This window comes from Lampetra planeri, chromosome 54, assembly GCF_965212315.1.
Source record: "Lampetra planeri chromosome 54, kcLamPlan1.2.h2, whole genome shotgun sequence".
Classification (NCBI taxonomy): domain Eukaryota; kingdom Metazoa; phylum Chordata; class Hyperoartia; order Petromyzontiformes; family Petromyzontidae; genus Lampetra; species Lampetra planeri.
This window is the reverse complement of record NC_136160.1, coordinates 355,456-377,600: the sequence shown is the minus strand read 5'-3', so window position 1 is coordinate 377,600 and position 22,145 is coordinate 355,456. Positions and strand designations below refer to the sequence as shown.

Genomic DNA, 22,145 nt, shown 5'->3' with positions numbered 1-22,145 from the left:
CTCTGCTTCCTTGCGTCATCTGCCGGCTAACGGCTGCAGGAGAGATCCATCACCAGACTCACCCCAAACAATCCCTCGAGTGGCCACGTGCAAGCTTCATGCAGTAGGGGGCGCACGTTCACACACTCTGCTTCAAGACTGCCTTCCACAGGCAACCCGATCCATGTTCTTCGTTCTCGGAGCTTGAATTTAGCAAAATGACGTGCAAAGCCAAAGTTAATCGTGATGTTTTATGTTCGTGCGGTTATCTGTGACCATGTTGAGACCACCAACGTCCTTGCACATCATGTCTAGGTTGGCAACGGATCCAAGGCTGCCCAGGGACTTGTTGCGCATCTTGGTGGTGTGCGTTCACATCACGCGCCAAGGTAGAGTGTGACCTCTCGCGCGACTCTGCGTGGTGGGGGTGAGGAGGATGGGGGCCTCCAAGGCATCCATTGCTTGGCTCGCGATCATTTCTGTGAACCATTTCTAGTCGTGTGATAGGAGGCTAACGGATCTGTAATCCTTCTCACATGTTGGTTTCTCGCTGCATTGCGGCGTTTGCCTGAAAATAAGCAGCAGCGGACCAGGAGTAATGCGAACAGATCGCCTCTCCCCGGGGTTATTGACAACTCAAGTCAGAATATATTTGTCATGAAAGCTGCATTGGAGAAGTCAAGGCGTCGAGTGTGAACCACCCAAATTAGCCGTGACCGTGAAGCAGTGCGGCGTAGGCCCCGTCCCGGGTTGACACGCGGGTGCTGTGACCTGTGCGGTGGCTGCAGGGGCCGGCGTTGCCGATGGGGACTTCTGCCCGTTCGGGTTGGAAGCAGGAGACAAGGAGACCCCCAAGTCCGACGATGGCGGCTCTCCAGAAATCCATCTCTCATCGCCCTTCACGTACTTTGGCATCGTTTACCATTCCCTCTACGTACGTCTCTCACAAGGCATCCGTGCAAGACGGATTTTATTGATTTTGCCACTCTCAATATGTCCCCTTGTTTGTGTTCCGTCGAGCAAAGGACGCGTCGAGCAAAACGCGAATATCGCGCCCAAGCTCCGTGAGCGACACCCGAGGCACGCACAGTCCACACGGATCCCTGAGAAACACACATTTACCTCGCCCTCTCTGGGTGTTCGGATTTTCGCTTGATCCTATGTTTTATATCAATTGTGTCAACCAGAATCCTAAAACTAAACTAGTAACGCGACTGTTATGCAATGGGGATGTCGGCACTTCTCGACGGTCAGCGCACGGGACTTGCAATCCAGAGGTCGCTGGTTCAAGTCTCCCCGCGAGGCAACGAAACAATGAGGCGAGTTTCGTAAATTACCATCCACCACCCTAGGTCGACTCAGCCTTCAAACGACAAGCTGGCGAGGTGTGTAAACAAAATCAGCACTGGGGAGACACAGGGGAGCGAGGGGGCCGGAGCCCCCGGCCTGTCGAGGTGCTGCCCACTGACGCGAGCACTTGCCCCATTAGCCCCTGAAGAGGTTGCACGGGGGATCTTTGTCTTTGTGCCTTCACTCGCACCGCAGGTGAACAACAACGGGATCGTGTCCTTCCGAGTCCCCGTGGGCCAGTTCACGCCGGAGGGCTTCCCCCTGAGCGACGGCCGCGCCTTCATCGCCCCGTATTGGGCCGACGTCCACAACGCGCTGGCCGGCTCCGTGTCGTACCGCGAGGCCCTCCAGGGGCCCCTGCTGGCCCGGGCGGCTGCCGACATCCAGCGCGGCTACGGATCCCGCTCCCGGCAGCCCCTCGCCTGGGGGTTCGTCGCGACCTGGAGCAACGTCACCTTCTATGGCGGCAGCGAGAGGACGCCTGTGAGAGTACACACGGGACACCTGTGAGAGTACACACGGGACACCTGTGAGAGTACACACGGGACACCTGTGAGAGTACACACGGGTCACCTGTGAGAGTACACACGGGACACCTGTGAGAGTACACACGGGACACCTGTGAGAGTACACACGGGACACCTGTGAGAGTACACAGGGACACCTGTGAGAGTACACAGGGACACCTATGAGAGTACACACGGGACACCTGTGAGAGTACACACGGGACACCTGTGAGAGTACACACGGGACACCTGTGAGAGTACACACGGGACACCTGTGAGAGTACACACGAGAGTGGGCACCTGTGAGAGTACACAGGGGACACCTGTGAGAGTACACACGGGTCACCTGTGAGAGTACACACGGGTCACCTGTGAGAGTACACACGGGACACCTGTGAGAGTACACACGGGTCACCTGTGAGAGTACACACCGGACACCTGTGAGAGTACACACGGGAGGGGACACATGTGAGAGTACACACGGGTCACCTGTGAGAGTACACAGGGACACCTGTGAGAGTACACACGGGACACCTGTGAGAGTACACACGGGACAGGACACCTGTGAGAGTACACACGGGTCACCTGTGAGAGTACACACGGGCACCTGTGAGAGTACACACGGGACAGGGCACCTGTGAGAGTACACACGGGACACCTGTGAGAGTACACACGGGACAGGGCACCTGTGAGAGTACACACGGGGCACCTGTGAGAGTACACACGGGACAGGGCACCTGTGAGAGTACACACGGGACACCTGTGAGAGTACACAGGGACACCTGTGAGAGTACACACGGGACACCTGTGAGAGTACACACGGGACACCTGTGAGAGTACACACGGGACACCTGTGGGAGTACACACGGGAAGGGACACATGTGAGAGTACACACGGGTCACCTGTGAAAGTACACACGGGAAGGGACACATGTGAGAGTACACACGGGTCACCTGTGAGAGTACACACGGGACAGGGCACCTGTGAGAGTACACACGGGACACCTGTGAGAGTACACACGGGAAGGGACACATGTGAGAGTACACACGGGTCACCTGTGAGAGTACACAGGGACACCTGTGAGAGTACACACGGGTCACCTGTGAGAGTACACACGGGACACCTGTGAGAGTACACTCGGGACAGGGCACCTGTGAGAGTACACACGGGACACCTGTGAGAGTACACACGGGACACCTGTGAGAGTACACACGGGACAGGACACCTGTGAGAGTACACACGGGTCACCTGTGAGAGTACACACGGGACACCTGTGAGAGTACACACGGAACAGGGCACCTGTGAGAGTACACACGGGGCACCTGTGAGAGTACACACGGGAGAGGGCACCTGTGAGAGTACACAGGGACACCTGTGAGAGTACACACGGGAGTGGTCACGTGGTCACCCCAACTGCCCCCTCCCTCCACCTGAGAGAAGCGGGAGCCAGGGCCGCGTGGGCCCCGCCGGGGGTGACTGTGGCCTGCCGCACGCCAGCGGCTCAGCCCGTGTGCGATTCTCTGCAGATTAACTCATTCCAGCTGCTGCTGGCCTCCAATGGCAACGTGTCGTTCGTGATGTTTAATTACGGGGACATCACTTGGACGACCGGAACGGCGAGCGGAGGGGACGCGCTGACCGGACTGGGAGGAAAGCACGCGCAGGTACGGAGCCGACGCGCTCCACGTGCCCCCCCCCCACCCCGCGGTCAGGTCACCGCGCCGCTGGCTCTCTCGACGCGGAGCACTTAGCGGCATCGCCGCCCTCACGTTGCATGGGTCACCCGCGGTTCATCAAGTCTCGTCCCAAATGGCCAAAACTCGCACGTGAAACCGGTGCATGACCCGACTGAAATACGAGTCGTGACACTCATCGCAGCTTCCCCGAACAATCAGAGGGCATTCCTCTTGACACTGGCATTGCTGCCCCACTCAGCCATCCTCAGCGTGGCGCGCTCCAGGCTTCGGATCCGGTTGGCCGCCGGACTGTTGTCCGCACGGCGCCCAGACTCTGGAGCTCCCCGCCCCTTGGAGGTCAGAAACTCGCAGTCGATGGAGACTTCTAAGTCCCAGCTGAAGACCCAACCAGCTGTTTAAACCGGCCTCTCTCTCTCTCGTTCCCAATCTTTAGTCGTTCTCTCCCCCGGTTATCTCTCCCGAATATTCCTCCTTGCCACGCACGCCTCTCTGTGATCCGTTGTTTATTGTTGTTGTTGTTGATGTTGTTGTTACTGTTCACGTATCCAGGCCGGATTCAACAGTGGCGATGAGGGCCGATACTTCACTCTCCCCGGCTCCCGGACTTCCGACATCGTTCACGTGCAAAACACGAGCAACGTGAACAAGCCGGGGCGATGGATCTTCCGTGTCGACGGGCTGGAAGTGGACCCAGCGAATGGATGCAATGTAAATGGTATGGTAAGAGGTTTTTAAAAGTATATTTTTATGAGCGAGTTATTGCATCGCAATGTCATTACAATATGGTGACGTGGCCAAGCCGCGTGCCGCAGAGATTCGCGGTTCCAACCCATCGGCCGCCCTGGGTAGTACTGCCATGTTATGTCTCACCCAGTCTGAGAGGAGACGACGGTTGCTTCTGGCAGCTCAAGAGCGGGAGGAGCCATTGTGATTGTCGCCGGTGCAATAACTGCAGGCGAAAGAGCATTGCACCACTATTCACTACTCCCCCTGTACAACTTCCACGCCATGTAGGTTCAACTAAACAGCACTTTTATGCCGCGTCTGTGCCTTTTTAATAAGTTACTATTTGAAGGCCACACGCTGTTATTGATGTTTAGTGTCTCTGTGACCCCGCAGGGTGACAGCTTGTCCAGGCCTCACGTGCGCCTTGTCTCCCGACTCGAGAGCTTCGCTTCAAGCGAAGAAGCGTCAGCTCACGCGCAACGACTGTAAACGGCCGCTACCCTCACGGTGGGGTCGCAAGCCTTTGACTTCCACGTGCATTTGTATTTTCACATTTATGTCTTACGCAGGTCAATTCCACAGATACGGAGAGAGGTTTTGGACGGACGAGGCCTGTTCCACCAAATGCAGCTGCCTCGACAGTTTCGACGCCCTCGCCCCGGACTCGGTGGCGTGCGTCCAGGAAGCGTGCGCCGCGCACGAGGCGTGCGCGCCCGGGCCCGGGGCGGCCGCCTTCTCGTGCCGCGCCACCTTCACCGCCGCCTGCGCCTTCTTCTCGGGCGCGCACGCGCGCACCTTCGACGGCGCGCTGCTGCGGACCGGCGGCCGCAGCGACTGCAGCCACGCGCTCGTGCGCCTGTGCGACGAGGAGCAGCAGCAGGAGGAGGAGGCGTTCAGCGTGGAGGTCGTCACCCAGAGAGGGGGGCGAGGGCGGGCGCTGTCCGACATCACCCGCCTCACCGTCGTCGCGTTCGCCCTGCGCATCGCGCTGAGCGCGGGGAACAGCGCTCACGTCAGGGTAACTCACGTCAGGGTAACTCACGTCAGGGTAACTCACGTCAGGGTAACTCACGTCAGGGTAACACGCATCTTTACTTCTCCTTAAAACGCTCGCGTGAAAGGGGCAGAGCGGCTGTTTTAGTTTGCCGTTGCTGTTTATTCGTTTTACGTCAAAAACGCTTATCTGCATCTCAATAAATGGGTCCTGTTTGCAGATGTTTGGCCAGTTCCTCAGGAGTATTTCCTGTGGGTAGAATGCGACCGGATGCCTGGAGACCCCCACACACACGAGGGGAGAACTCCCAAACGTCGCCGGAGACGGCGGCGGAGTCGTTCAGCGGCTCTACAGACGGCAGATTTCCCCCCGACAGCTGCGCGCATTTCATTGGATTGTCATGAATGTTTCTGCTTCACTGATGTTCAAGAGAATGGATTGCTCAACCCGCAATGGAATGTAATTTCTAACAGCCACCTTGTTCGTTAAGACGAGATTGCAATTCACACGAAATGTTTACTACTTCGCCTGGTACGCAGGAGGTCGTGGGTTAGATCCCGACCCTGACGCCTGCTGCTTCACAGTTGCAGTTTGCGAGTTCTCTCTCCCCGTGGTCGTGTGGATTTTTCTCTGGGTCCTCTGGCTTTTCCCTCTACACTTCGAAACATACGTTTAGTGTACGTGGCTGATATAGATTCTCACGTCATAAGCCACTTCGTCGAGCTATCATTTGTGGCCAGGTCACTTCTGAAAAAGAGCTCACGGCTCAGTGGGCATTAGCTGGTAAGTAAAAGTTGTTGAGTTTCGACTCTAACACCGCCCCGCGCTTCTTTAGGTGAACGGGGTGGTGCGCTCGCTGCCAGCGCTGCTCGACAACGGCACCGTGCACGTCTACCCCAGTGGCTTCGGCACCGCTTTAGACACCAGCTTCGGCCTGAAGCTCTCCTTCGTCTCAAACCACCTCGTCTTCGTATCGCTGCCTGGCCGATTCTTTAACAAGACCTGCGGAATGTGTGGCAACTTCAACAACGACACCGCCGACGATTTCCCGAGGGCGGAATTGAATTTGACCGCGGAGAGCGAGAGGCGATGCGCCGCGCCTTGCACCGGCAACTGCTGCGACTGCAGCAGCGAGAGCCACAAGCGGCTCCCGAAGCAGCAGACCTGCGGGACACTGAACCGCACATCGGGCCCCTTCGTCGACTGCCACGCGTCGGTGGAGCCCGGTCCGTTCGTGACGAGCTGCCTGCTGGACGCCTGCCTCGCGGCGGGCGGCAACGGCTCTCGGGGAGGGCAGCAGCAGCAGGAGGAGGAGCAGCAGCAGCAGCGCCGGGCGGTGTGCCGCGTGCTCGAGGCGTACGCTCTGCTGTGCCAGGCGCTGGGCGCCAGCCTCCAGCCCTGGCGCGTCCACACGCCGTGCGGTGAGAACGGCGCCCCGACCCTCCCCGGAATCCTTGAGTCAGTGAGTCGTACTTTCCCTACGAGAGCGAGTGGACACCGTGTGGCACGTCATTGCTGTGACGGGGGGTGGTTTATTATGAAGCTGACACGAGGTCGACTGAGAGAGTCTTCCCGTGCGTAATGGGCGTCTCAGATCCCCGCATGTCCAACGCGTGTACACGGTGAGTGTGTCACCCTGGTGTGTACACGGTGAGTGTGTCACCCTGGTGTGTACACTGAGTGTGACACGCTGGCGTGTACACGGTGAGTGTGTCACCCTGGTGTGTACACGGTGAGTGTGTCACCCTGGTGTGTACACTGAGTGTGACACGCTGGCGTGTACACGGTGAGTGTGTCACCCTGGTGTGTACACTGTGAGTGTGTCACCCTGATGTGTACACGGTGAGTGTGTCACCCTGGTGTGTACACTGTGTCACCCTGGTGTGTACACGCTGAGTGTGTCACCCTGGTGTGTACACGCTGAGTGTGTCACCCTGGTGTGTACACTGAGTGTGTCACCCTGGTGTGTCCACGCTGAGTGTGTCACCCTGTCGCCGCAGGCTCCGCGTGCCAGGAGCGCGGCGTCTACGCTCTGTGCGGCAGCGCTTGCTCCGACTCGTGCGGCGACCGGACCGCCGCGGCGCGCTGCGCGGGTCCGTGCCGCGAGTCGTGCCGATGCCCCCGGGGCTCCGTCCTCAACGAGGGCCGCTGCGCCGACGCCCCCGAGGCGTGCGGCTGCGTGCACCGAGGCCTCTACTTCCCCGTCGGCCAGGTTGGTTGTGCGCCGCGTGGGGGGGGGGGGGGGGGTGATAGCCGAACCCGTCCTGGGTCGCTGCCCCGACTTGAATCTTGGTTTGTCTGAAGGGGGAATAATCGGGAGCGAAATTGCGACGATGAGTTTGTGCTTCTATTCCAGAGTCTTCCGCAGGACGGGGAATGTAGCCGCAGGTGCACCTGCGGCTCCGGCGGGGAGGTGCGGTGCCAGGAGCTTCAGCGGTGTGCGCGCGAGGACGCCTGCCACGCGGACACCGCCTCGGCGTGCACCCTGAGGCCCGACTGGACTCTTGCCACATTCGATGACGCTTTGCTGAGGCTCCCCAAATATTCCGGCTTCGTGCTGACGAGGCTGTGTGATTATTCAACGCGTCCAGATCAAAATATGGATTTTCAAATCGTCATCAGTGGAAGAAACCAGCCTTCGGACCAACAAAATACCATCAGCGTTGACGTCAATATTTTGCACTATTCTCTCAATATAACACGCAGCAGAAGTGGGATCTTGGTGCAGGTACGTGGAATGTTCCTCACCACCACTGCCGAAGTTGTGGTGAGGGTATTTGTCTTGGCACAGACACCTGGCATGCATCTCTACCGCTCCCCTCCACCACCACGCCACCAAAGCCACTTATCTGCCCATCCCTCCACCGTCCAGATGATCCAACATGCCACCGCCAGGCTTCTCATCCACACCCCGGTCCCCCGATCCCGCCACTAGTTCCTGTCCTGGAATCAACTTCAACTGTGCCTCGTCATAATCATCTGGAATGTACATCGCTGGCTCAAGATCACGAATCGCAGATGATTCATCAGCCATGGTGTATCGAGTAGGGAAACGCGTTGGCTGTATACAGAGAAACCCCTCCCGCTCTCCTCGTCCGCACCCCGTGACCCATGCCCACACATCGGTCCATGCAGGGTCGTCCACGTGCGGTGTCCCGGATGTGGTAAATAACCATCCTGATATCCGCAATTATCCGTGGATAAGAGGAGCAGCAGATCCTTGCAATTATTGACCAGGGTAGCGACGCAGCAAAGGGGAGCGTGCATCATTTGCATTGAGTGCGGATAATAGGATCCAGCAATGGGGACCTCCACCCCACCGCGGACAGGAGGAGGTGTCGCTGTTCACGCCGAGAGGCTCCTCTCTGCGAACTCGGCTGTAAGGGTGAAGCACTGCGCACGCACGTCCACGCGCTCTCTAACCGTGTCTCTCCTCTCTCTCTCTCTCTGTTGTTGCAGATGGACGGTTCCCCGGTATTGCTGCCTCTTAGTTTGGGCGGTGGGAGTTTCCAGCTGTACGAAATGGAGTCTGGCATGACCGTTTCGGCCACCAATGTGAAATTACAAATCACGTTTTCTGTCAGTGGCAACGTGGTGGTGTGCGCGGGGGAGAGGCTGCAGGGCCTGACGTGCGGATTGTGCGGCAACTTCAACGGCAATGCGAGCGACGACGCCTACACTCCTGATGGGGTTGTTGCCGACAACCTGGAGGGATTCGTCTTCAGTTGGAGGCGAGGCATCATAACCTGCACGGTACAGGCAGCGATCACATTTGGCGGATGTTGCAGCCATGCATGGGTCTCTGTTTTGCATCCAACTCTTCTAATTGGTCTTGAACCTCCAATTTTCCCAGTGAAACTCACGTTATATTCATGCGTGCATATCAGATAAAGTGTGAATCAATTGCTATTTTGTTCTTAGAATTGGGTTGTTATAACACGGCAGTCGTTTTTGTTTCCGTGTCTAATTCTAATTGATCGAACTCATCTTCGTCGTATCGCTGATGTTGATGTAGAACAACAGCGAGAATTGTACATTGAGGGAGTTGGTGAGATAGATCATTGCGTCAGAAGTAGAGGAGGAGTTAATCGCTGTGATGATGCTTCCTCCTTCGTATTTGTGAATCGGGCAGTGGGTCGTCATATGTCCCATGGTTCTGTTCAGGGTGGTGACCACAGTTGCACAATGGATTTTTTTTGTAGCATTTTTCCATTTGTGCATCAACTATTTGCATCAACTGCCATGGTTTGTGTGCGGATGCGGTTCAGGGGTAGTAGCCCAAAAGCTTCGCGGAAGATCTAAGCCACAAATCATCTGCGCCGTTGAGTCTTTCACGAGGAGGTGTTTGAGAATGGGGTTTTCCCTTTTTTTCTGGCAACAAAACAGGTGTTAAGATGCTAAAACACCAAACTGAAACCTTTTACAAGGAATCATGTCTGCGTTAACCACAATGCTTGTGGTGAAAATACAAACAAAAAACATGCTCTGATAATAAATGCAATGTCTTTGAAACTGATTGGTCCACACCAGAGACAGCTTTCTTTCGAGCCTCGTCTCAACCGGTGTTAGACCAGAGGACGCCGAAAGGCGTACACAGCACAAAGACAACGCACTGTCAGAGTGATGAGAGCTCGGGGTGATGTAGCTGCTCACCCCGAGCTCTCATTACTCTGATTGAGTTTTGTTTCCATAAAAAATAAAACCTGTTCTCATATTTTGGAACTGGCAAAGGAGGTTCCATGATGAGGAGGTGTTTGTTTTGATGTCTTGTGGACTCCATTTAGTTTTCCAAGCTTCACCATCATCAGGGTTGAAGATCAAATTCATGAAACCTGCAGTATTTCGTTGAATCTCAATGGGCTGAGGCACCTCTAGTATCGTATGATCATAGCAGTGGTCACTCCAAAGCCTGTCTCATTGTTATTTATTTATTCCACATTCGTGTCAGGATTTCTGCAAGGAGTTCAATGCCTCGTGTCTACTGGGCGATCAGCACGGGGAGCAGGCTTGCCTCGTTCTGCTGGGGACCTCCCACAACCCCTTCGCGGCGTGCCACAGCACCGTCGACCCACGCCCGTTCCACCAACGGTGCCTGCGGGCGGCCTGCCTGTCCCCGCGCCCGCAGGCCGGGGTGTGCCGTGCGATCGAGGCCTACGAGGTCGCGTGCGGCGGCATCGGCGTCCGTGCCGAGTCGTGGCGTAACGCCACGTTCTGCCGTGAGTCCTCGGGGCCCTCGCCACAATGCGTGGCTGGAGAGATGAGTTCCCAGTTGTTCAATGGTTGTCACCTCAGGCTATTGAATAAGTGTGTGGCAGATAACAAGAAGATTACTATTGATTCCATAAACTTGAGCTGACAGCCAAGGTTGATTCACTCACAAAGTTAAACAATTTTTTAATAAAAAATAAGGCCCCGACATTCACAAAAAAGTATTCAACATATTTTTGCTAGTGAATCTCAATAAATGACCAATTTTTGTGGTCCCAAGGTGGGGGTGGGGGGTGGAGAACAAACTCCACACAAACACGCGTGTCAGTCCATCGACCTTCTGGACCGATATTATCCATCAGCATTGTTCAAGTGATAAAACTGGGGAAGTTTCGATCTTCTGGGTCTCATCAGCAGAGCCAGGCTTGTTAAACTAATGCTGCTGGTGATGTTGTTGGCAAGAGCTCTCCGCCTTCACGAAAGTACAAACAGTTCCCCGTCTGGAATGTTAAGACCAACAATGGGTGGGAGAAGATTAAAATATTTGCATGTCGATGTATCTTCACTATAGCAACATTTAAGAACGACAGACCATTCACATCTATAGCGATCCAGTGTGACGATATTCCCAGAGATTATTGTGGCCCCTGTTTGCAGATGACAAACCACATTTGGATCAGATCAACGCGAGCAGCCCTCTTTCAGCGACCAGGATGCCGGAGTCTACGGTCGGAGAGGAGACCACGTCTGCTGTTGAAGTGGAGGTAAAGATGGAACGTGGTCTCCTGCCTGAGCGAGCGATGGATGGCACCCATCTTCTTTGGTGCAACCTCTAAGCACGAACAACCACTGTTGACATCCCACAGTCACATCCGTGATTCCCTATGGTCTCACTACCATGTATGTATGTAATGGATGCCGTTGGCCTGGGGAGAGAGTCTATCTGACTCTGGTGATGACATCGTTACCCAGGGTCCCGCTGGCCTGCTGGAGCTGTCATGGGTCTCAGGGAGTCGCGTCTGCCTCTGGTTCATACAGAATGCCCAGGGGCCCCTGGACCAGTTCAGATGAGGCCTACTCGGGATGTTGCCAGCGTCCCATGTCCAGTAATGGTTATGGTTTAATTCTGTGACAATGTTAAGCCCAGATTTCGCAATTTTATTTCACCATTGCCCTGTGCGTTGACATTTGAGGGACTGTCTCAACACCAGAAAACTTAACCTCACTGTGATGCATGTCATGTATCCAGGAAATCCTCACCGACTATGTAGGCTATTTTTCAGGAGGGTCCTAAAATTTCAATGTTTGGTCAATTCCACGAATGAGTGGGTGGCATGTGCGGGAGGATTCCAGAGAACCGGGAGGAAGCCACGCAAAGAGGGGATAACACTCCAAGCTCTCACAAATGGATGCCGTCCACTTGCTGTGCCTCCATCTTCTGGCTGCCTCACAGCCCGTTGGGTTTGACAGCTCCACAGATCGTAATCCACAGGCCCTCGCCTCCAAGGCGACGTACAACAGACGTGTGCCTCCACACCCAGCTCATGTCAAAATAGCAACGCTCACCGCCAATCCTGTTCCTCATACGTGGACTGTGTTAACATGCGTGCACGTGTTGCATTCACGTCACTCTCCCGTCGTGTTCTGTTTACAGAGACCACCAGAACCAACAAACTTCATCATCACAGGTAACGGCACCTTTACACGACGGGCGTTCTCAACCACACCAGTCGTTTCTCCACGTTTGTGCTCATTGGCATCGCTGCGTTTACTGAGACAACACCGTTCGCTTTTGTTCAATGATGGACAAAGGTAAATCGCCACGGTTTTCTGCCCTCTTTACAAAGCAAATCGGCATGCATTTCGGATTTGACTTTCGCCTCGTTTGACGCAGCCCAGCGGTAGCGCGTTCTGCGTTTGACGCAGCGGTTCACGGTTTGAATCCAGTGGCCACCCTGGTTAATACTGCGGTGTGTAATAACCAAATTGAATACGCGCCATCTGTTTAACTCACAGTGGATGTTAAAGTTCCCCTGACGGCATTCGCCATTATGCATTTTTTCTAAATTAGAAAATTACACCACCATTTATTAATCCGGGATCACACACAGGGATAATCGTGACCCCGACTTGCAGACTAATACCAGGGTCACTCTTGTAAAAGAGGCTCCATCCTTGTCTCTTGAGTTCTCACCAGGTTACACAAAATAAACTGGAACATTTGACATTCGTTGAAAAATACAGGCCTTGAAGCCATTGTGATTTTACGGACGTAATGATTCCTCCCTCACACGATTCAGTCGTAATTCTAGTCAGTGATGATTTTCGTCTTCTGGTAAATATAGCGGCACCTCGTGGCTGCAGAGGTCACGTGAACCCAGTACAGCGATGAGGTCGTGCACGGCGACACGCCCGGGGGTGAGTGACGCGCCGCTTTGCTTTGGAGCTCCCAGCTCGTGGGCCACTGGAGGTGCTGCGATGCTCCGCAATGTAAAACTAAATCTCCGATTCTTCACTTCAATTGTGAACCTTGAATCGTGACAATTCATCGAAGCGCGAGTGAGACGAAATCATCGCAGGCCTACGACAGGAATATTTGTCGGTGCCACACGAACGCGCGAACCAGCCGTGGTGTTTCTATCGTGAGTCAAGCCTGGAGCAGGCTCCAAGCCACTAAGGTGACCAGGTTGCTCCAAGCCACGAAAGTGACCAGGTTGCTCCAAGCCACTAAGGTGACCAGTTTGCTCCAAGCCACTAAGGTGACCAGGTTGCTCCAACCCACTAAAGTGACCAGGTTGCTCCAAGCCACTAAGGTGACCAGGTTGCTCCAAGCCACTAAGGTGACCAGGTTGCTTCAAGCCACTAAGGTGACCAGGTTGCTCCAAGCCACGAAAGTGACCAGGTTGCTCCAAGCCACTAAGGTGACCAGGTTACTCCAAGCCACTAAGGTGGCCAGGTTGCTCCAAGCCACTAAAGTGACCAGGTTGCTCCAAGCCACTAAGGTGGCCAGGTTGCTCCAAGCCACTAAAGTGACCAGGTTGCTCCAAGCCACCAAGGTGGCCAGGTTGCTCCAAGCCACTAAAGTGACCAGGTTGCTCCAAGCCACTAAAGTGACCAGGTTGCTCCAAGCCACTAAGGTGACCAGGTTGCTCCAAGCCACTAAGGTGGCCAGGTTGCTCCAAGCCACTAAGGTGACCAGGTTGCTCCAAGCCACTAAGGTGACCAGGTTGCTCCAAGCCACTAAGGTGACCAGGTTGCTCCAAGCCACTAAGGTGACCAGGTTGCTCCAAGCCACTAAAGTGACCAGGTTGCTCCAAGCCACTAAGGTGACCAGGTTGCTCCAAGCCACTAAAGTGACCAGGTTGCTCCAAGCAACTAAGGTGACCAGGTTGCTCCAAGCCACTAAGGTGACCAGGTTGCTCCAAGCCACTAAGGTGACCAGGTTGCTCCAAGCCACTAAGGTGACCAGGTTGCTCCAAGCCACTAAGGTGACCAGGTTGGCCCAGTGGAGAGAAGCGTCCCCAGGTGACGCGAGTCCCCTCCCCCTCCTCGATCTCCTGCGAACGCAGCACCTCACGCTGTCGCCCGCCTGCTCCTCGGCTGGCCACAGGGCCCAGGTCTCTGGGTCGAGGAGATGTTCTCTCTCCCTTGCCTGGCACCCGGGAGGTTGTGGGTCCAATCCCGGACCCTGACGATGCCTGTTGTACATTTGGAGTCTGTGGTGGTCACGTGGACATACAGAAGCACATGCTTAGATTATTTGGCCGCTACTATAAATCCCCACGTGTGATGAAGATATCATCATCTTTGATGGGCTGTCGTATGTGGCCAGGTCGCCTTTGAAAACGCAGTAATAGCTCTGGACTTTACCTGTTCAATAACACAGAATAAAACCGTGACTTAACTCTTGGTTGGGTAGCTTCTATTGCTCACCAGAATAGTGTGGAAATTGCGAACGGCGTGTCGGTGTGTCTTGCTGGTGCATGTGCCGATGTCGTGTCCGGAGACTCGCTGCTGGTGGAGGTCTCGTGTTTCGCGTCGCACATGGAGGTGGTGCTGCCCAGGCTGGCGCTGTCGTGGCACGGCTACAGCGTGAAGGAGGTTCACCTCAACGACGAGCGGTGCACCCCACGCACCTCCCCCAGGGCGTTCAGGTGGCAGCTCGTCGCGTCGTACGGCGCCTGTGGAAACACCATGAGGGTAACAACATGTAAACCCTCACTCATGCGGGACACTGCGCGTCGGGACGATGAACTGGCATACTTTTCTATATGATAAGCCACTTCGTTGAGTTGTCATTTGTGGCCAGATCGCTTCTGAAAAAGAGCGAATAGCTCGAGTGGGCTTTGCCTGGTAAATAAGATGCATTCGTTAGTTTTATTGGAGCAGGAACAACGAGGACGTGTTTTACATCTCACCGAGGGATTCGAGGTGTGCGCAGTAACGTTGGTGGTGACCACGGAGCTGAGCGGTGGGCCGTGTTACCCTCCCTCGCCTTGCAGTCAAACACGACGCACGTGGCGTACGTCAACACCATCCGAATGCGCACGGCGAAACATGTCGAGGACGCGGTGGTGCGAGAGACGCTCGTCAATGTGGAGTTCGCCTGCGCGTACGAGCGCGACATCCGCGTGTCGCTGAACACCATCATACAGCCCATGACGAGGTGAGTCGCGCGGCCGCACGCCGTGGACACGTGGCCAGTAAGCGATGTCGTCGTTGTTGTCTTCGTCTGAGCGATGAAACCGACTGACTTGCGCTCGGTGTTGTGGTTTACTCCTTAAGAGGGTACCGAACTGGGTCTCCCAGAGCATTGTTGTATCGGCAGCAATGTCCATAAACACAACGCGTTGCGTAACAGGGGCCGAGAGGCGGCACTTGTTCAGGAGCTGTGGGCACGTAGAAATTCCACTTTGGCAGCATGCGAGATTTGGGGTATTTCTATGAAAGAGAATACACGTTCTTGTCATTACGCTTGTTTACCCAGGAAAGCCTCACTCAAGAGTCTCAAGACTCCTTTTAGGAGGGTCTTGCCGAGTTGTTGCAGTAGGGAGGCGATGTTGCTACTCTGTGTAATCCCAACATTTTGTCATTTTCCGAGTCATTTTTCAGCATTGGGATGTTTTGGCCAATACCGTTAACATGTATGTTTTATTTTAGAATGCACATTCCTATATATTTGTATATTATTTGAATATTAAAATCGGTACTGAATGACCTGTATTATAGATGTTTCCATTACAGCTGTTAGTGTGGAAGGAAGTTTTGAGATTTTGCCGAATCGTCACGGTTTTGCGTGGCAGATGTATGACTTTGAATGCACTTCTTTCGACAGTGTGATAAACATGACCCTGCCCGTTAAGAAGGGAACGTTCGTGGCCAGGATGTTGCTGTACGTCAACGCCAGCTACCGGTTCCCGCACGACGCCGGGGACCTGCTGCTGTCCACCCTGGACACCCTCTTCGTGGGGGTCGTCCTCAAAGACGAGGGCCTCCAGATATTTCCCGACAACGGTCGCACAAAAGCCCACTTGGTGCTCGTGCTCAACGAGTGCTGGGCCACGCCGGGGCCCAACCCTGCGGATGACACGCGGTACACCATCATCCACCACGGGTGAGCCGCACGCGCCGTGCCCACGCCACAGACGTCTACCCCTTTGCTCAAAGAAAAGAAAACGACGTCCTCAGCCATGATACAAATTGCATCTATAGCGTGCTTGCTTAAATGCCTCAGCAACTCAAGCGCCTTACATCTCATCTCAACCATTTAAAGGGCAACCCCAGTGGCAGTTGTCCCTGTGCGGCAAACTGTGACTCAGCGCCGGCCTCCAATTGAACATTGGTCCACGGGTCAGGAGCGATGGTTGCTGTGCAATTCCATTTCAGTATTTTGCAGCAATTTTTTGTTTTATTTACATCTTGGCGCAGGCACACAATGGCCTACACTATTCAAATGACGTCACTGGATCTTTATCCTCCACATTGAAGTAGACAGCGAATCGTATTTTTTATGGTAATTTCATGTGCAGTAATAACCAGGGAGGCCACTGAATTCGAACCTTGAACTGCTGCAACAAGCGACGAATGCACTGCCGTTGGACTGCGTCGCCGCCCCGATGATAATATTCATGATCCACCAATCATAAACTTCCTTTCTGCTGATTTCACGCGCCCATTGCTCTTTACGCCATCTTCTATAATTGCGTGGCCATTGCTCGCTAGCTTCTGCTTTAGAGTTCTGTCATTGTGACGCTCGAGGGTGTAGCAAAAAAACACCTCGAGTGGTTTTATTTTTAAAGAGAAGTTCTGAACTGGGAACCATGGGAACACGTGGGGCCCCATTTCACGTCGCTATTCTCGCTGCCGCTCAAGCGCTGTTTACCAGAATGACGGCTGTTTTCGTGGAAAAAACCCATCATTCTACAATTCAGAGATGACGCATCCATCCTCCCCACCACTACCGCCACTCACAGCACAATTGCGGAATGGCCCAAAGCCCGCAGGTTAGGGCAGAGCTGTGGCAGAGCAGAGTGGTGAAATTGTCCACTTTTCTCACTCACTCCCCACCTCAGTCTCACGCTTGTTCGCCCCTCTTCCAACCCAGAATCCTTTGCGCAGCTGTGATGTCACTCGAGCAGGAGCCAGATATCTCATTTACAATTCCTCTAGAAGCCTCGAACAACCCTCGTCGATCATGCACCGCACGCAAAAACGTGTAAACTTGTAATATTTCGAGTACAATAAACGCGTGTGGCAGTAACGTGGTAGAATATCTTCACGTGGTGCTCGCATTCGCGTGCGTGGCACAGGTGCACCAACCCGCGGGACAGCACCGCGCAGGTGGAGGAGAACGCGGTGTCGCAGAAGTGCCGCTTCCACGTGAAGGTGTTCCGCTTCGTGGGGAACCAGACGGAGATCCACCTGCACTGCGACGTCTCGCTGTGCGACGCCGTGGAGGCGGCGTGCACCGTGGTGAGCCGTGCGCTCGGGACGTGCGCCACAACGCGTGGCCATCATTGTCGCCTTGACTATAGCAGTTCTCATCGCAAGAAAGAGAACTTTTATTATGATTCGTGATAGATGTTTTGGGTCAGACCGCGGCACTATCGCACTGGGTGCGCGGTGGCCACCGTTACCTCCGCAGAATCAGAATACGGTGAGGTATGAAGCTCGTATTCACGGATGTCCAGTGCAGGCACGGGGTCAGCAGAGGGAGTGGGCTCCCCAGGCCCCTTCCTCCCTCTGCCTGCTCCACCGTCGAGCAGAGTGGCCGCAGCAGAAGCCGGATTGCCCTGGGCGGGTCGTGGAGACGACGCAGGGAGTCATACTCAGAAGACGACCATGCACAGAACTTGAACAAGGAGAGGGACATATTCTTGGTTCTTTCGGTAAAGGCACGTAGAAGGGAAATAATAAAATGATAAAACAACATTTTTAAAAAAAAATTTTATATTTGTATTATAATAAAAACAACTATAATTTTTTAAAATTGTTTTATATTTTTATTAGTTTATTATTTCCCTTCTACGTGATTTTACCGAAAGAACCAAGAATATGAATCCCTGCAGTCACGAAAGCTTTAAATCTAAATTTAAGGAGAGGGACGTTTGAGATAATGGATGTCGGTGTTCAATGTCGGTTTGCTTGCATGGGAGAGACGTCATCATGATTCTAAGATGTCTCAGTGAGGCATTCCCGGGTGAACGAGAGTAATGACAAGAGCTTGTTTTCTCCTTCATAGAAATGCCCCACATCTCGCACGCTGTCGACGTGGCACTCCGATGTGCCCACAGTTCCTGAACAAGTGCTGTCGATTGGCCCTATACGGCGGAGAGGTAGGCACTGCTCACAGACTGCGTCATTTAAGCCCCTTTTGTTTATCATTAATTATGATGATGAATACCCTGTCGAATTAAACCTACATTCCACCACGTCGAGTACAGTGCGATTCGAAGTAATGTTTTAATGTGGCGTATTCTGGTGTCAATGTAAACGTTGTTGTGTTTTCTCTTCTTCAACGGAGGTGCGAGCTCGCCAGGAGAGCGGCGTGTGTCTGACACAACTCTGCTGTTGAGTCTCTCTCTGCTGGCGCTCTGGTGAGTTGGAGACAAATCCACGATCGGAAAAGTCGTCGATGTGGCACGATTCGCGCGTCTGGCGATGTCCACGACTTTGTCTCAGAGTGCCTCGGACTCAGCCGTTGGGAGAGAGCTTCGTCAAGTCCACAGGGGCACGATTTTAAAACCCTGCGCTGATTATATCCCTCGTCGCCCCCCTCGCAAGCTCTGCTTTCCTACCACGTGTCTACACTCATTCCCCCCACGTGTCTACACTCATTCCCCCCACGTGTCTACACTCATTCCTACCACGTGTCTACACTCATTCCTCCCACGTGTTTAAACTCATTCCTACGACGTGTCTACACTCATTCCTATCACGTGTCTACACTCATTCCTCCCACGTGTTTAAACTCATTTCTACCACGTGTCTACACTCATTCCTACCACGTGTTCACACTCATTCCCACCACTTGTCTACACTCATTCCCCCCACGTATCTACACTCATTCCTACCACGTGTCTACACTCATTCCTACCACGTGTTTACGCTCATTCCCCCCACGTGTCTAAACTAATTTCTACCACGTGTTTACACTCATTCCTACCACGTGTATAAACACTCATTAATTGGCTGAAAATACCTTAATATATAGAGGACCGTAGAGCTCAGGCAATTGTTGGCAGTGCCGGCTTATCGCCTGGCTGCCACCTTTCAGCTTTGTCTGTTCCTCAGCGATGTAATTTGCACGACCAACGACGCCGTATATAAATTAACCACTGTTATGAGTGCGAAGACGCACTCTACCCGACCCCCAATTCTCTGTAATTCACTCTCCGCCTCACCGTTCGCGCCATCACAGAATCGCGCCCCCGTCCCCTCGCAGAGCCGTCGCTGCCCTGCGAGTGCCTCTGGGTGTTGGGGACGTTGAAAAGTTGTGCGATGTGAAAAGTCGCGTGACCGCTGGCGCCACGTTTGGTTAGATGCTGGCTCTGTCGTCAGAGATAAGGCAGCAGACCGCGAATGACTCTGATGCCCAACTGCTGCCATGTTAGCCACAACAAGCGGGCTTCGTGAGTTCGAGTTTGCATCGTTTTGTCGTATAAAAATACAATGAGAAGAGTGCACAGACACACACACTGCATCGACACAATGTAACTATATCAGCTCTGTGAGATTGTTTTTGTGATATTTGTGCAGTTGCACCCTCGAGCCAAGAGATACGTCAGTTGCTGACCTGCCTGCGATTGCTGCTGCTGGGTGCTGCTGTATATTCGATCGGTCACATCTTCGTGCTGATGTCATTTTTGTTTTTCAGCTGTCTCCCAAGAGACTGAATATTTTCTTCGCTGGAGACAATGTTTAATTTATGCTATACACTTTACATTACAATTGTTACATATGTTATTTTGCTGTGATGGAAAGTACCTGTAAAATGATAAGTTTGGGTAAGGGAGATGGAAAAAAATCAACGAAAACTCTTCTAATCGACAAAGTTAAGTATATATACGGTCTCCAAATACACATTACTGCCACACAACACGTCTTGAGCCCAACACTAATTATAATTATTTTCTGATTATGCTCGTTAACGCAGGAAAGCCTCACTAAATTCGTGACTCTTTTTCAAAATGCTCCTGTCCAGTTATCGCAGGAGGGAGTGATGGTTGATATTGTAGATTCTATTGGAGATAATTTACAGTGTAACTTTTCAAATGTGGCAAGTTTGGACCGTGATGCAGGCACACAAAAGTAACTATTTTGCGAATGTCATCATGGGATCGTGAACATCCCCTGTGAAGGAGATGGTGCGTGGTATAGGTAAGGTTAACAAACACAAAGTATTAATCAGGGCGGCAGCGAGATTCAAACTGCAACAAATGGCGAATGCACTACCTCTGGGCCGCGTCACCGCCCACGTGACACTGAGAACGCACCGCACGGTTATCTCTCGATTGCAACGAGCGCGACTCTGCCAGGAAACTTCAGTTTGAAATGTCGTGTTCTCAAATAACGCACCGAGACCAATGTAGGGGAGGGGGGAAGGGGGGGGTGCTGGATCCGCCACTGACGGCACGGAGGAGCTTGTGAACAGTGAGGTTCTCTCCGATGATTCCAAACTCCCATGGGACGCCTGCTGAGACGTCGCCGCAGCACACCGGTGGCGAAGCACGGACGTCGAGAGCCGTGAGTGTTGCACGGCAAGGCGGTCGGGGGAGAGCCCTGCCCAGGTGCCAGGACCAGTGACAGAGAGAGAGAGAGCGAGGAGGCGTAATTGGCAGCGACATAAAAAGAGAGATGCACCTTGGTACCAGAGGCAGACTGAAGTGGAGGAAGAGCGCTCAGGCTGATGGCGCTAAGCGGGCGATGGTCCCTGCCGAGTCGGGAAGGGGAACCGTGGGAGCCGTGGGAGACGTGAGATGCGCGGTGTGGCAGGCGCCGAGTCGAGCTGTGTGGGGAAAGTGCTCTCGGCGAGGACCTGTGGAGTCCGGCACGGCACGCGAGGTGGTGGGCGGCCAGCACCACGTTCGGCCGCCTTTGTCTCACCAGTGGCCATGTTTACACACCACACCAGATACTCATTTGAAGTTGAGTCGACCTAGGGAAGCCCAGGACCAGTTCAGATAATCGTCAGTGGTGTTGGCCATGAGCAGGAATCGAACTCGAGTCGTTGGGTTCATAGCATCGCGCGCTAACCACTGCACCACCGTTCCCCTTCAGGGTTATGTACACACACACATAGGACTGAGACTTTTGTCCTGGTTAGTTCACGTGTATTGAAGTTGTTAACGAGTAAGAATAAAAGCGTTTCCGTTCATCTTCGACAAGTCTCCGAGGAGGTGATGATTCCGCGTGTGTGCTGCGTGAATGACGCCGCAGGCTGTGGCCGAGCCTCCCGCCACGAATGCGGCTGGCGTTGCCGTCTGCCGCGAGCAGAGCGCCCAAGCCACACATCAAGGCCGTAATTATAATATATATTGGGGGGGGCACATCTCCCCCCCCCAATATTCAAATATGCTCAAAATGTCCCCCCCCCCCAATATATTGCTATAAAAAAATAATTGCGATGCTTTGTAAATAAAAACAACAATTTGCTAAACCTTGGCCACAATATCTGGACTTGTCTTCATATAAATCAATGCATAGATTTCTGTTTATATGATTGTGGTTATGGTTGTACTTTATGAATCCCTAATCTCTGCCATTACATGCAATGAAACAACAGAGCAATGTAATACAATACACTATTAGACATTATTGTAAAAAATAAATAAAAAGTCCATCCCATGTGTTAGTGATTTTTTTTATATTTTAGGCAGGAAATTAGTTTTAAAATTTAGATTTTTTTTCTGGGGGGGGGGGACCCCAGACCCCCTGGAAGATTTGGTCACCCCAATGTTGACTCCATGGCTACGGCCTTGCCACAAATAGAGATGGCAGGGCCGAATGAACACTCCCTGGGTTCCTCTTCGTCATTGGAAACAGCCGCAGCTGTGCATCACAGATACTCTGCCCTTCCTTAAAACTGTCACGGAAATGGGAACAAACGGGTGTATAAGGTTTTATTATAGAATATTAATAATTAGTTTCCTTCTGCATTTAAGCCATTTCCATACGGTATATATA

General features: G+C 53.3%; 1 protein-coding gene across 1 annotated transcript; it reads left to right on the top strand.

Moving 5' to 3' along the window:
- Window positions 1-256: 256 nt before the first annotated feature.
- LOC144735111 (alpha-tectorin-like) lies at window positions 257-21,346 on the top strand. Its single transcript, XM_078617526.1, has 19 exons — window positions 257-368; window positions 768-913; window positions 1,525-1,812; window positions 3,362-3,499; window positions 4,082-4,247; window positions 4,828-5,276; window positions 6,088-6,673; window positions 7,253-7,548; window positions 7,609-7,980; window positions 8,712-9,005; window positions 10,201-10,468; window positions 11,118-11,224; window positions 12,115-12,273; window positions 14,030-14,077; window positions 14,397-14,660; window positions 14,963-15,126; window positions 15,796-16,074; window positions 17,270-17,432; window positions 18,202-21,346. The coding sequence occupies exons 1-19, from the start codon at window positions 257-259 to the stop codon at window positions 18,424-18,426; spliced, it is 4,524 nt and encodes a 1,507-aa protein (XP_078473652.1). The 3' UTR covers window positions 18,427-21,346.
- Window positions 21,347-22,145: the final 799 nt, after the last annotated feature.